Source organism: Pungitius pungitius, chromosome 1 (genome assembly GCF_949316345.1).
Source record: "Pungitius pungitius chromosome 1, fPunPun2.1, whole genome shotgun sequence".
In the NCBI taxonomy this organism is placed as follows: Eukaryota; Metazoa; Chordata; class Actinopteri; order Perciformes; family Gasterosteidae; genus Pungitius; species Pungitius pungitius.
This window is the reverse complement of record NC_084900.1, coordinates 18,255,789-18,269,132: the sequence shown is the minus strand read 5'-3', so window position 1 is coordinate 18,269,132 and position 13,344 is coordinate 18,255,789. Positions and strand designations below refer to the sequence as shown.

The window sequence follows — 13,344 nt, the reverse complement described above, 5'->3', positions numbered from 1 at the left end:
AGTGAGTGGAGACATTGGACAAAAGACGTATTGACTCAAGCAAACAGAAAACCACAATGCAAGAGGAGTTAAAGTATTTCTTTTAATTTCATCACTTGAACGAGCAGTGAGCTGACACCCGAGCCTCCGACAGCGGCTCACATTTGTTTATACAAAACAGTGAACCATGATATTCCTCTTCTAGCTCGGCGTGGTGGGAACCTGTTACGGAGATAAGTATTATGTTCACTTCAAACAAGAAAAGTGAGAATTAGGTTTTGTGCAATGATTCAGCACTATAATTTCAACTCTTCTTAGGACAGTAAACTAAACTATCACCTGAAGTTGATCCACTAAATAGTTCCACCTGTGAAGACCACTCCCACATGAATTACAACTCACTGTGGTTCCCTGAAGTCTGAGCCTTTGCTGAAGGTTTTCAGCGGGTTTTATTTCACAGCATTTTCAGTGGCTTTTTCAATGTTTTTGTGTGCGTGTTGAATTGCTCTCGGAGGACAGCGTGTGCAGCACAGCTGTGAGGATGGAGAGAAACCCCTTCAGAGCTTTGTCATCTCTTGGTTGCTGTTTAAGAGTTACTTTAACTTCCTCCTCTGGCCCATGTGGTCTAACCAACTCTCCTGCACTTAGCCCGGCTTCCTCTCCCGCCACATCCTCATCCTCCTGTCCAACATACAGCAGCTCGCCCACTATGAGCGTGCTGCGGGCTGCCTGCTGGGTGTGTGTGTACAGGTAGACCCTCCAGGGAGTGGTGTGGGCCGACGTGAAGGCCAGGGTCTGGATATTAACCAGCTGCATTGCAGCCTGCAGGCTTTGTGGTGAGCAGTGAGGTATGGCAGGGCATCGGATGTGTTCTTCCAAGCACACATAATCCTCCTCCTCCTCCAGCTCCTCAGCCCCTAGCGCAACAAAAGGAGTCAGAGAAACTGTTGAGTGGCACGCAAATACATAAATTCAAACGTTAATCAAATGAGGATCACAGGTGGCAGTCTCACACTGGTTTTAAAGTATACTTTAAACCCAAAGGCGCGTTTTCTCTCGTCAAACTTGTCCAACGAGGAGGTTGACGTGGACATAAAATGGTCCCCTTTCATTTAATCACCTTTCTCAGCATGCCAATCCAGTTGCTGCGTCCACAGACGCTCAAACTCCTGTGGGCTGAGAGCCGGAGAGAGGGACAAACTGAGGACATCAGGAGAGGAAAAGGAAAACCCACAGGAAGCATCCGACCCTGGAGGAGGCACACGAGGACAGGGAAGAAAAGATGAACAAGGGAGCAGCAACACTGTAGACGGAGTGAGAATGAAACTGCATTCCGAGAAAGGGACATTGACATGGGGCAAAAGTCCTCTGTCTTAGACCTAAATGACACAAGTTAATAGTTAAGCTTGTCTGTGGTCTCACAGTAGACACACGTAAGCTACAGAGACTTCAGAAAGTATCTCAACCCATTCATCTATTGCACAAAATATTGGGTTCATTTCTTTAATAAAGTTAATAATTATATTTTTAGTTTAATCATAATGATAAAGTACAGCCTCAAGTACCTTATTGCTTTTATAATACAGCTGCCTTTCAGCACAAAATAGTTGTAGCCACTAAACAGTGTGTATCACATTTCAGTAGTTTAGAGACAATTAGTCCTGTACGTGTGGCTGTTGGTAAGCAACAGCCAAACAACAACATCGCGTTTGTTAGCCTAGCACCATTGATGATTAGTTAGGAGACCCACATTCTGAAACCACCCCAAGTCTCTGTGCAAGATGTCGCACCATCTCATTCACTCACATCGCTCATGACGTCCACCTTAATTGTCCGTTTGTGAAAGCTTGCATTGCCTCAAAACCATCATTTGGAGGGGGTTCTGGTATTTTTTCGGCGATTGCCACAGAGCTAAAAGCTGAAACGACAATCTAAGCTATTATATTGAGGGTGCAGTGATATGGAACGCTCGGGTCAATGGACCCGTAACAGCGGGTAACAGTACACTATGGCTCAATAAAGTACACCCTGTGACACACTCTCAACCAATCAGAATGCTGGATTTCATCTCCACAGAGATATGACCTTTTTAAAGCTGGTGGTGCAGCTTTGAGTCACTGGGCAGCACCATGTGGTGGTTGTTTTAAAGAAATATTATTTTCTCATCTATGAAGATGTAAAACTGCTGTTGTGCTGCTGTGAATATGTACCTGTGGATGGCACAAAACTAATTTAACCAACAGCTCTTTCAAACATCCCTGCTGCCGTTTACTTTTTTTAATCTATTCTTCTTTCGAAAATGTCTTGGTGACGTCAGATTGCTGATTGACAGGCAACAGGAACTCCAATAAGCCCTTCTTACTTGTGACCTGTTTGCTGCACCATGAAGGCATGTAGGAGAGACACCCCAGCAGCGTGTTCATAATCCGTGATGGTGGAAGCGCATGGGCCAGCTTCCTTCTCCAGCGGTGTTTTGCTACGTGTACAAAGGGGAGTGAACCTAATTTCATGGACGCGAGGTGGATAGACGATCTCCTGACGTTGTTTACCTCAAATGTATAACTCAATCTGTAGCAAAGGGGCTCCAGGTATCACAGCAGAACATCCACGTGTTACGTGCTAAGGGGGCAGCTCTCTGGGCCCATGTCATGGCCTTTTGTTGGAAGAATAATACAGGAAAATAGTAAATGCACTGTACTTGTATTTCTCTTTTCTAGTCTTCTGACCACTCAAAGCTCGTTAGCACTACATGTCATCAGTGTCATCCACACTGATGACAGAGGCTACCTTCAATTAAACAGAATAAAACAGAATTCATTGTTTTGGGGCCAAGAATGAACGATTGAAATTCAGCTTCAACCACTGGTCAAAGAGCACAAATCAAGCCAGAGATGTAGGTGGAGTTATGGATTCAGAGCGCAGTCACAAAATACACCTATAATCACCCCATAGATCAAGGAGGAGAAGATTTATGTCTCAATAAGATTTTGAAACTCTTCAGTAGAAAGGACTATTGTATCAGTGTGTTTACAAGTGTTGTAAAACTGCAATAATGTCATGTAAATATCAGAACATTACATTACATGTGATTTAGCTGACGCTTTTATCCAAAGCGACGTACAATAAGTGCATTTCCACATAGAGATACAAACTCAGAAGAACAAGTAACAGAAGGGGGGACTAATGGCGCGTTTCCACCGAGCTGTATGGTACGGGTCGGGTCCGTTAACCGTGATTTGGCGAGCGTTTCCACCGCCAACAGTACCCTTACTTGATAGGCGTGGTGTATTCCAGAAAGTAGTGGTAACGTCACTTGATAGGCGCGGTATTGAACGGAAAGTAGATTGACGTCATTCAATCGCGCGAAAACTGAAAGCTAACCGTAAACAACAATGGAGGACATACAGCCGATCCTGTTCTTGCTTCTCGATATGTGGCTGTTAAAGTAATGCTGCGTGGCGACATTGTTGCGACGGTGTTGTAGTTTAAAAATGGCGCTTCGTGTGTTGTCTTTCCCCTTGCGTGCCGACACTCTTTTAACCAATCAACGTTCTGCAGTGAGTCTAGCAGACCACTCATATCTCATGATATGATGGTCAGATGTCCAGAAGGCCACTCAGTGTCTCATGAGGATCACACGTGTCTCAGAATAAAGAACATGGCGGTCCTGAACAATCAGATCTGTGTCTGTCTCAAAGTGATTCAGAAAAACTAGTTCATGCATTTGTTACTTCTAGACTGGATTACTGTAATTCTTTGTTATCAGGCTGCTCTTGTAAATCGCTTAAACCTCTCCAGTTGATTCAGAAGGCTGCAGCACTTGTATTAACAAGACCTAAGAAATGGGATCATATAACTCCTGTATTAACTTCTCTGCACTGGCTTCCTGTTAAATCAAGAATATCTCACCTACAAAGCACTTGCTGGTGAGGTCACCGTCTTATCTTAAAGAGCTTGTTACACCGTATTGCCCTACAAGGCATCTGCGCTCCGTAGATGCTGGGCTACTTGTGGTTCCTAGAGCCTTCAGTTATCTTTTGTGGAACCAGCTTCCACTTTCAGTCCGGGGGGGCAGACTCGGTCAGTTCATTTAAGATAAAGCTTAAAACGTTCCTCTTTGATATTGCTTATAGTTAGGGCTGGCTCAGGTTAGCCTGGACCAGCCCTTAGTTAAGCTGCTGGAGGACTTCTTAGGACACAGGAGTTTTTTCGTGTTTTCTTGCCTAGCAGGGGTTCGTAGATCATAGTTCTGTCTGGACCCTGGTCCTGAATACTGCTGCTGCCATCATCATCATCATCATTACTTTAAATATGATTCATATTACTGACATCATAAACCAACATCTTTGTGCTCTCCCTCCCCACAGAAGCTTCTGTGGATTGTGGTTCCATCTGATGATGGTTCTATCTGATGATGGTTCTACCTAATGGAGCTTCTATCTAATGATGGTTCTACCTAATGGAGCTTCTATCGGATGGTGGTTATACCGAATGAAGATTCTATCTGATGATGGTTGCCTCTGCAGTGGTCCTGCCATACACTTGGCCTGCTAATTGCAATTATTTGAATAATTTGTGTCATATGAATTGAATGTATTATACATCTTTTACATAGTTCATTCTATCCATCCTGATAGAGGGATCCCTCCTCTGACGTTCTCCCTAAGGTTTCTTCCCTTTTTCCCCATGTGTACAGACTGTAAAGCCCTCTGAGGCAAATTTGTAATTTGCGATTTTGGGCTATACAAAATAAAATGAATTGAATTCTACGCTGGCAGAACCTTCTAGTTTCTGATACCACATCTCAAGTATATGCCGACGCTGGAAAAAGGAGACCTTTGAGCAGCCCTGACTCATAACGCATGTGTGTGTCAATCCTGTTTCTTGTTTGCAAACAATAAATATTGTGATAATTTTACACCTTCCAGCTGCTGGGTCATAAAACCCTGAATGGTTTAGGGCCGTACCCATCAGGACTGTGAACTGATCTACATTCACGTCCCAGTCTATCCGTTGTAACTTGGGCTTAAGGTTCTTGCCCGAGGACACCCTGACATGAGGGGGTGGGGATCAAACCAGCGACGTCACAGCTGCCCTTCTAAGATGCTCAGGAGAAAGATCTGAACGTCTTCACTCACCTGAATGAACTTCCTCAATTTGAGAACCATTCAGTGTGTCCGAGAGGTCATTGTTAAGGTCAAAGGTCACATGTTGAGGGCTTCCTCTGCTGGTTGGCTCTGTCTCCACACCTCCCTGCTTCAGAGGCTCCAGAGTGTTAAAGCTGTATGCCCACTGGCTGATGGGCTCCGCGGGGCGGCCAATCAAAACGCCCAGAGACAGTTCCGACCTCCGACCCCCAAGGACCTTGCGTGTCTCTTCCATACCACAATGCAACAGGCGGTAGTAGAGAAGTGCCTGGTCGCGCACACACATGTCCGTCTCCTCCTCTGAAAAACACAAAGTGGGACAATGTCACCTCTTTTACACCACACACACACCCACCAAATACACACTTCTATATTTGTGAGCACACTGATTGACATAAGGCCTTCCAGGCCCTTGCCCTGACCGTAACCATCACAACTTATCCCAAACTAGCTCTAATCAAACAGGAAGCAGGTCTGAACCCCCAAACGAGCCGTCGAAGGTGTGCCTGATGGTCGGGACCCCGGTAAGAAGTTAAAGTGGGAAGCTCTGGCTGTCCCTTCTTTGTAGTGACGACCATCCGAACTCCTAGCGTAATCCAAAACGAGCAGCATGGTGGAGTTCCCAAGTGGGAACAGCTAGTGTCACCTGTCACCCAATGCAACCATGCCCTATCCATAATGCGCTGTAATGTAATTCTACCCCCCCACTCGTACAGCAGTTAAAGGAGAATATTAGCTATAAGACCAATGCAGTAGTGCAGCAGTCTTCCCAGCATGTCCTGTGTCTCAGCGGGCCGGCACACAAACAGCCTCATGGCGGTCGTCAGCAGCTCCATCTTGACTCCCAGAGAGGCCTCGCTCCTCACTCCATCAATGAACCCCTCCAACGTGTAGGGGGCGCTGGAGACCCGCTCCCCATACACGGCCAGCAGCCACAGCAAGGCTTGCCTGCCCTAAACGAGGATGATTAGAAAGAACACAGCATTTATTTTCAAAGTATTACTCTGGTTGATCAGATGTCTGCTGACACTTGAAGGAATCCAGTGGAGTTCTTGTGTGTGGTCACATGGAGACACAATCGGAGCTTGGTGTTAGTCAAAATGTAAGTCTACGGGGAAAGGTCTCCTGTGTGTTGCAATACTTGACGAACCCAGAAGTTGTAATTCCACTCATTCCAACTGGATGTAGCTTGTTAGTGGTAAAAGTGGTAAAAACAAGCGGTAGGGAACATATGTCAATGTTACTTTGTTTATCTGTACTGGTCCTATTGAAGATGTGTCCCCATCAGTCAGTGAGTCATCCAGGCATGTTGGCGCAGGCTTTGTTTTCTCTTCCTACACAGTACTTTGTCACATACTTGAGCAGTGTAAGAGCCTCTTATCCGATGACAATTGAAATGTTGACAGGCGTGAATTTACCTAGTGACAAAGGGTTCTAACGTGCCTGTGACCCAAAGCCCATCAAAGCAATAGAATACCAGTGGGGACTGTTAATAACACAAATAAACAGTGTAACAGGCCTATCTTTGACAAAAAAGAAAAGGAATGGGAAATAATTTGGTGAATGACAATGATTGATTATGTTATGCTACAAAGTTTAAGTGGAAACTTAAACGAGCAGCATGGTGGAGTTCCCAAGTGGGAACAGCTAGCACACCCTGACATGAGGGGGTGGGGATCAAACCAGCGACGTCACAGCTGCCCAGTTTAAGTGGAAACTTAAACTTTGGTGAATGACAATGATTACAGTAACTTCTAGGAGTGATGGACTGGGTGGTGTTGTCTCTAATTAGAATTGAACTTGAACATGATGTGCGATACCCTTTTATTTACTGAGCCTAAACTCTTCAAACCAGTCAGACAAGCACAAATAAAAGCCAAAGATCTGTGTTCCTGTTACAGAGAATGATTAAAAAAGGGGGTGGCAGCAGCTCCTGTCTGACCTGGCTGTCCTGCAGCGTCTCCTCGCAGCCCTCTAGAGCCGAACACACTGTGTCGCTGCACTGAGGACAAACCCACACCAGGTCACGCATCGTCTGCACCACCGCTGAGGAGAGAGAGGAAAAACGTTAACAGGCACCCGAGTCCGAGGTCACCGGCCCATTCCACAGAGCAGCATGTATCTACCAGAAGTGATGTGCTCCTGTTTGAGCCCCAGCAGTCCAGTCAGGATCTCCAGACACTTGTCGCTGTAGCTCCGTCCGATCCGACCTGCAACCAACGCACACAACAGACATCTGTCTGTCGTCCTCTTAGTGTGGAAACAAGACGATAGGAGAGCACAGGCTGGGTTGCCGATGAGGGTTTCAGTCCAGAGGATGTCGCATGTGTACAGATTGTTGAGCCCTCTGAGGTAAATTTGTGATTTGGGGCTTTAATAATAAAATGAATTGAAATTGTGAGCTGGAAAAAAGAGGATGTGAAAAAGAAGTGGCTGGTTGGAAATGTTCATATGGTTAAAAAGACAAAAGTGTGCAAACTGATTTTGACTGTCACCTATAGCTGAGATCGCAGCCTGCGCCGTGTCTGTGTTGACATCAGTGCAGTATCCTTTCAGCTCATCCAGCAACATGGCCACGTTGTCGTCATTAACCAGCTCCACCAGCACCTGCAACACAACAGTGTTAGCTGCACTCATCAAAAGATCAATAAAGACACAGTGGTGTTGCAGCACTTTGAGTCCGAAGAATCAGAGAAGGGGATATAGGACAGTCGAGTCATCTGTGAGGTGCCCTCTGCCAAAATCTAGCGTCCCTCTTTCAAGCTTTTGGCTGGATTCAAATAGTCCAAAAAATGACCCCCTAACGTCTATTCCTAACCACTATTCCTTGACCTCTGTGGAAAAGGTCAGCATCAAGGAAAGGTAGTTAGGAAAAGACAAGGGAATCTGACTCCACTTCACTAGGCCACGTAGTGTTAGTGCCGTCAGTCTGCAGCGAGGAAATCTAAATATTACCGCCGCAAGGAATTGTGGGACAGAATGATCTCCTTTCCTTTCATAAAGGAAGGTCCAGTGGTTCCTATGCTAAATGAGCCAAGTAGGGAAGCATTGAAGCTCCTTTCCTTAGCATTTATATCTAATGGAAAAATAAACGAACTGGCATCACCTGCATCTTCCTTTGCTTGATGTAGGCCGGCTCAGCGTAACCGCAGAAGAAACGCTTGTAGTGCGCCCCCATCAGGCCGGGGAGAGAACGTAACAGCAGCTGGAGAAAGAAAGACAACGACTCCATGAAAATAGTGTTTTGCACCTGTATCCAATGGGATAATCCAGTGGTTGCCAGCTGCCTGGGAGCCATTGTACTAAGAGTGTGTGAGGATGTAAGTGCAGTATTATTGTCGCTTGTAACGATACTGAGCGGTGCCAAAATTATTTTTGGTGGTGCGATATTCATTATACATATAACTGAACATCACCAACATTTTGGACATTTTCGCGCTGCCCTATTGCCTGCTGTCATTGTCAGAGGCGGGGCTTAGACACGCGCAGAGTGGACACCAACAGGTGAAAGGAAGGCCGTGTTATGAGCGGTTATTTTTTTGGAACATCTGCAGACAATTATGATAAATAAGTCAAAATGTTCCGAAGCCGCACTCTTCAGCTCCGGTGTTGGAACATTTGGGCTTCAAGCCGAATGAGGGAAGAGAGCCACGTGCACGCGCCGGTGCGTCGACTTTGTGGCAACGGAAACAGGCAATACAACTAAGATAAAGTCTCCCCTGAAACAACAACCATCGCCCGGTCTCACGCTGAACTACTGTCGGTCCCTCCGGACTGCTCGTCCACCTCTTTGGGCCATGCGCGGGGCGACGTCCCCGCACCGCCTGCTCCGCCTCTCCCTGCAGCCGCGGAGCGCGTGGCCCTGCCGCCGGGCGAAGGGGTCTACACGCCCCGGTGGATCGCACCAAGCCCGATGCTTCGGCCCGCTCCATGCACTTATTATTTATTTGTTTTATTTATTTAGGATATATTTTTCACATTTCAATTCTAATGTATGAATATTCTGACGAATAAAACGTTATGTTCGTTTTACAAGACTACTTGGATTATTATGCTATTATATTGTCATATCATCATTGTGTAAATGGCAGAAAATGGTCTGAAAATTGCAATCATTTTGATTATCGCTATTAATGTTGGTGCAATAATTGCATGTGTGTGACCGGATTGTCGCCAAGGCTTTGCCTCATGTCCCATGAACAACTCAGATAGTGTCATGCATTACGCTTCCTGTTTGTTACTCTGGAAAGGACTCTAGTATTATCTATTATATTATCTATTATATTATCTGTTAATTATCTATTATATCTGTCTATTAGCACGTACCTGGATGTGGCACAGAGCAGCGAACCTCGTCTCCCTGGACACACTGCCGCAGGCCGCCAGCAGGGGTCCACAAACTCGCTCCAGCGCCGCAATGCTCACGGCAGGCAGGTCGGGGCAAAGGACGAGGAAGAGGCTGAGGGTAGCCGCCATGACCGAGGGGTGGGGGCTGACCAGAGAGGCGTCCAGCAGGGACAGGATGTCAAACAGCTCGTTCTCTGCCTGGGGACGGTACCGCTGGAGGACCCTTAACACCTCGCACTGACCCCAAACATCCAACTCCTCCAACCTAGGAGGACAAATAACGATGTAGACAAGTGTCTTTGAGCACTAGTTCCTGCTCACATGAGTTTAACATTTATTAAATATCTGCGGAGTGAGAAGTTATACCACCATATTTACTCAGAGCAGGCTGTCTCATAGCTCAGATTACTCAGGGGAATAAAACTAAACTACGTAGAAGTTACTAGACTGGAACTGCTGAGGCATGACTGAAGAAAGGGGCTTTAGCGGTCTCCATCCGCCACATAAACATCACCATGTCATACAACAAAACATGATCACAAATGTACATGACTGTAACATGACTCCCATATTTCAGCCCCTTTGACTTGACATGGTTCTCCAATCTTCTCACCTGTTAAGCAGGTGATGGGTGATTGGCTTATTGATAGCCACTCCTCCCTCCTCTTTCAGGATCTCGTCCAGCGCTCGAAGGCAGTTCACCATCACGACCGGGTCCGGGTCCCTCAGCAGGCCGTACAGCTCGTTCACCACTGCACCATCTAAGGAAGGTACCCAAAGAGCAAGAACATAACATGTAGCGATGGACACTGCAACCATATTAGTAACAAAACCAGAGATATCATTTCTTTCTTAATCTAAAGGTTTTTCTTCCGGGCACCAAATTGAACCACAATGCAATTAGACCGGCAACAGAAATTCAAGTATGTACTTCATGCAACATGGACAGTTGAATGTACAAACACAACTCCACATCTCCTCATAGGCGCCCAATGGGAGGTACTACTTCCTAACACCATAAGGTCGGCACGGAGCGAGGAATGACAATTGTCACCGTGAAAAAGGGCGCTTGGGAAATGTGTCATGAGGGACAAGTATGTTGGTTAATGTAATTGGGAGAAAATCCAGTCATTTGTTTTAAATTAAAGTTAAATTATTTATTCTTTCTATGAGGCGTGGTACCAAATGGCCCACAGACCGGTGCCGGTCCATTGCCCTAGATCCCCCACCTGGCAAGTGTTGCATTCTGCCACTGAAGACTCTAGACATGATGGAACATATTAGGTTTATTCAAAACATACCTTTCCATTTCATAATATCTGAAAGTAGATCATGAGGGGAAATACACCCATATAAATTCTAGTGGCATCTGCCGTTAGCAGTGGAGGGGCACACCTCCCCTATCTGTATATGCTATTTAAAAATGTTGTGATTAATAACGATTAATAATATCAATGTAATCAAATCAAATATAAAACTAAAGCTAAAGCTAAATTTGTCGTTATAGAAAAACAATTTACCCTCCGAGATTATAACATTATAACAAATAAGAAATTATAAATGTGTAGGTACAAGAAGAGACATGTCTCATTGATCAGGGAGCTGCATAATGAATCTATTTATCATTCTTATATGTTGAGTAGCATGTCCCAGTTTAAGTGAAGTGGTCCAGTACTGGGATATACTGTGATACTGGGATATACTGTGCAGAGTATATCTCACAGTTTGTACCAGATTTTCTTTGGACAATCTCAGTTAAAAAAAAGTTTAAAATAACTTTCTATCAACTCCATCGTCTGGAGGAGATTCAAAATAAAAATGTCCAGTGACCAAAGGACTATCGAAATGATAATGTATATTTTATTTGCGCAATAAAATAGTTGTTAGCATTAATTAATTCCTACGATACAGTCAACACAGTAAGATTATAAGCTTGATATTTTTGTTTGTGCCCCTCCCATCCGGGAGGAGGTTGAGGTCCATCAGGACTAAGACCTCCCGCCACATGAACAGTTTCTTCCCTTCGGCAGTCGGGCTCATCAACAGAGCCCAGGGCCCCCCCTGACTGACTCCCATGTTCATCCATTCACTTTGTCACTTTCACTTGTCACTCATCACTTTGTTAAGCTGGTGCACTTTATCTTTATTTATAATTGTATCTTATCTCCTCTAACTTACTAACCCATAGCATTAGCTTTAGCGTACTTACCCATAGCATATATTTTATTATACTTTTATCTTACTGCTGCACTATGTCGTCATTATTATACTGTCTTCTGTCATGCACCAACCGCCAAGACAATGTATGTCCAACATATTATGGCAATAAACGTTTCCTGATTCCTGATTCCTGATAATGAGACAAACTTGTCCACTTGATACCAGGAGACACAGCGTCCTGCCACCGGGCTCTTTTGGATCTCAGCGTCACTCCACCCATCCTACCTATCTCAGAGCGGGGCTGGAGATTATGCAGCTTCGCCCAGCCGAGAACAGCCACCCGCCGTACACAAGCGGCTCTGTCCCTCAGTCCTGCTGTCAGAGGCTGCTGTACGTACTCCACCAGACTGGGTAACCTAGGAAACACGCAGACACAGTCAGACCCCCAACCATTGGTCACAGGGTAAGGGCTTGTGCTGATGTCGCCGCACGTCGCGCTTCACCTGAGGTTGATCATGTTCCTCAGGGCCAGGCTGCGCACCATGGGGTTTGGGTCCTGACAGTCTTTCATCAACGTGTTGATGACCAGCAGAGACAACTCAGGGTTCAAAGAGGCATAGGAACACAGGAAGACATAGACCAGCTTCTTCTGGACTATGTCCACTGTGGCACAGGCTTTCACCATCTCACTGAACAGGCCTGATACATCCACACCCTGGGACATGGCCCTGTGGGGGGGGGGGGGGGGGGGGGGGGGGTTCATTAGAATGTGAAAGCCGGCATCAGGGCATCAGATACTATAATATAAATAATAATTAAAAGGAGTGAAAGGGACAAATGAGGTGTCACCAAGGTAGACTACAGGACATTGTATTGGCTCTGTTAGGCCTCACTTCTCCACAGCAGAGAGCTACAGCAACACATCTCAGCTGAACTTTTTGGTGTGTAAAAACTCACTAATTAATACTCAAAATCTAAAGTAGAGCGGAGAATGGTGGGACTGTCCTTAGTGCAGGGTGCATTGGAGGAACTAGAAATGGACGGCTGGCTCTCCATCACCAATGACACCCCGGTGGGCAGGAGGAGGGACCTGGAGGACCGACCGGTTGTCCTTGTCTCCCGCAGGTTCATCCTCTCAGCATCACGCGCACACGTCGGTCCATCAGCCAGGCATGTGGACAAAGGGGGGGCTCGGCAGAAGAATGGGGGGACCACCGCTCTACAGCAGACACCGTACCTGATCACCTTGAGGATGGAGTTCCGGTAGCGCAGCGGGTCGGACTGGATGTTAGGGTTCGACAGAGCTCTCCTCAGCTCCCTCACCGTATCCTCGCTGCCCAGATACGGCATGGCGGACACCTCGTCACGTCTCACCGGCTACGTCGACACCTTGTTCACACGTACCGCAAACCTTTAAAACGTGAACGGTCAAACCTTTAGATGGAGGAGCGCGTTCGTGTCGTGACTCGACGACTCGATTGTTTACACACGCCGCACTTCCGCATTTCTTCTTCTACGCTCAGTTCCACAGTGCGCTGCTCTCTGCTGGTTGGAGTAAGAATCGCACGCTGCCTGTTGATCTTTTGCTAACTGCCTGGACTGTGTCAGATCTCAATACAAAATCATTTTAACTCCTGATCCCACTTTGTCTGTTTAATGCCTCCTTATTTGTAAAGTCTTATTTACTTGCGGCTATGAACCGCACTGACAA

At 46.1% G+C, this 13,344-nt stretch overlaps 1 protein-coding gene across 1 annotated transcript; it reads right to left on the bottom strand.

The window, feature by feature from the left end:
• Positions 1–63: 63 nt before the first annotated feature.
• Positions 64–13,144, bottom strand: ap4b1 (adaptor related protein complex 4 subunit beta 1). Its single transcript, XM_037480361.2, has 13 exons — positions 12,871–13,144; positions 12,137–12,361; positions 11,919–12,049; positions 10,087–10,234; positions 9,453–9,738; positions 8,233–8,331; positions 7,622–7,733; positions 7,253–7,336; positions 7,069–7,172; positions 5,872–6,079; positions 5,118–5,426; positions 1,100–1,228; positions 64–896 (listed from the first exon to the last, which is right to left on the bottom strand). The coding sequence occupies exons 1-13, from the start codon at positions 12,981–12,983 to the stop codon at positions 457–459; spliced, it is 2,388 nt and encodes a 795-aa protein (XP_037336258.1). The 5' UTR covers positions 12,984–13,144; the 3' UTR covers positions 64–456.
• Between the last annotated feature and the right edge of the window lie 200 nt (positions 13,145–13,344).

Coding starts and splice junctions, on each gene's coding strand:
- ap4b1 (XM_037480361.2), bottom strand. CDS start 12,983: ATGCCGTATCTGGGCAGCGAGGATACGGTGAGGGAGCTGAGGAGAGCT. Junction 7,337..7,621: donor GGCTGCGATCTCAGCTATAG/GTGACAGTCAAA, acceptor CGTTGGTTGCAG/GTCGGATCGGACGGAGCTAC. Junction 5,427..5,871: donor ACTGCTGCACTACTGCATTG/GTCTTATAGCTA, acceptor TGTGTTTTTCAG/AGGAGGAGACGGACATGTGT.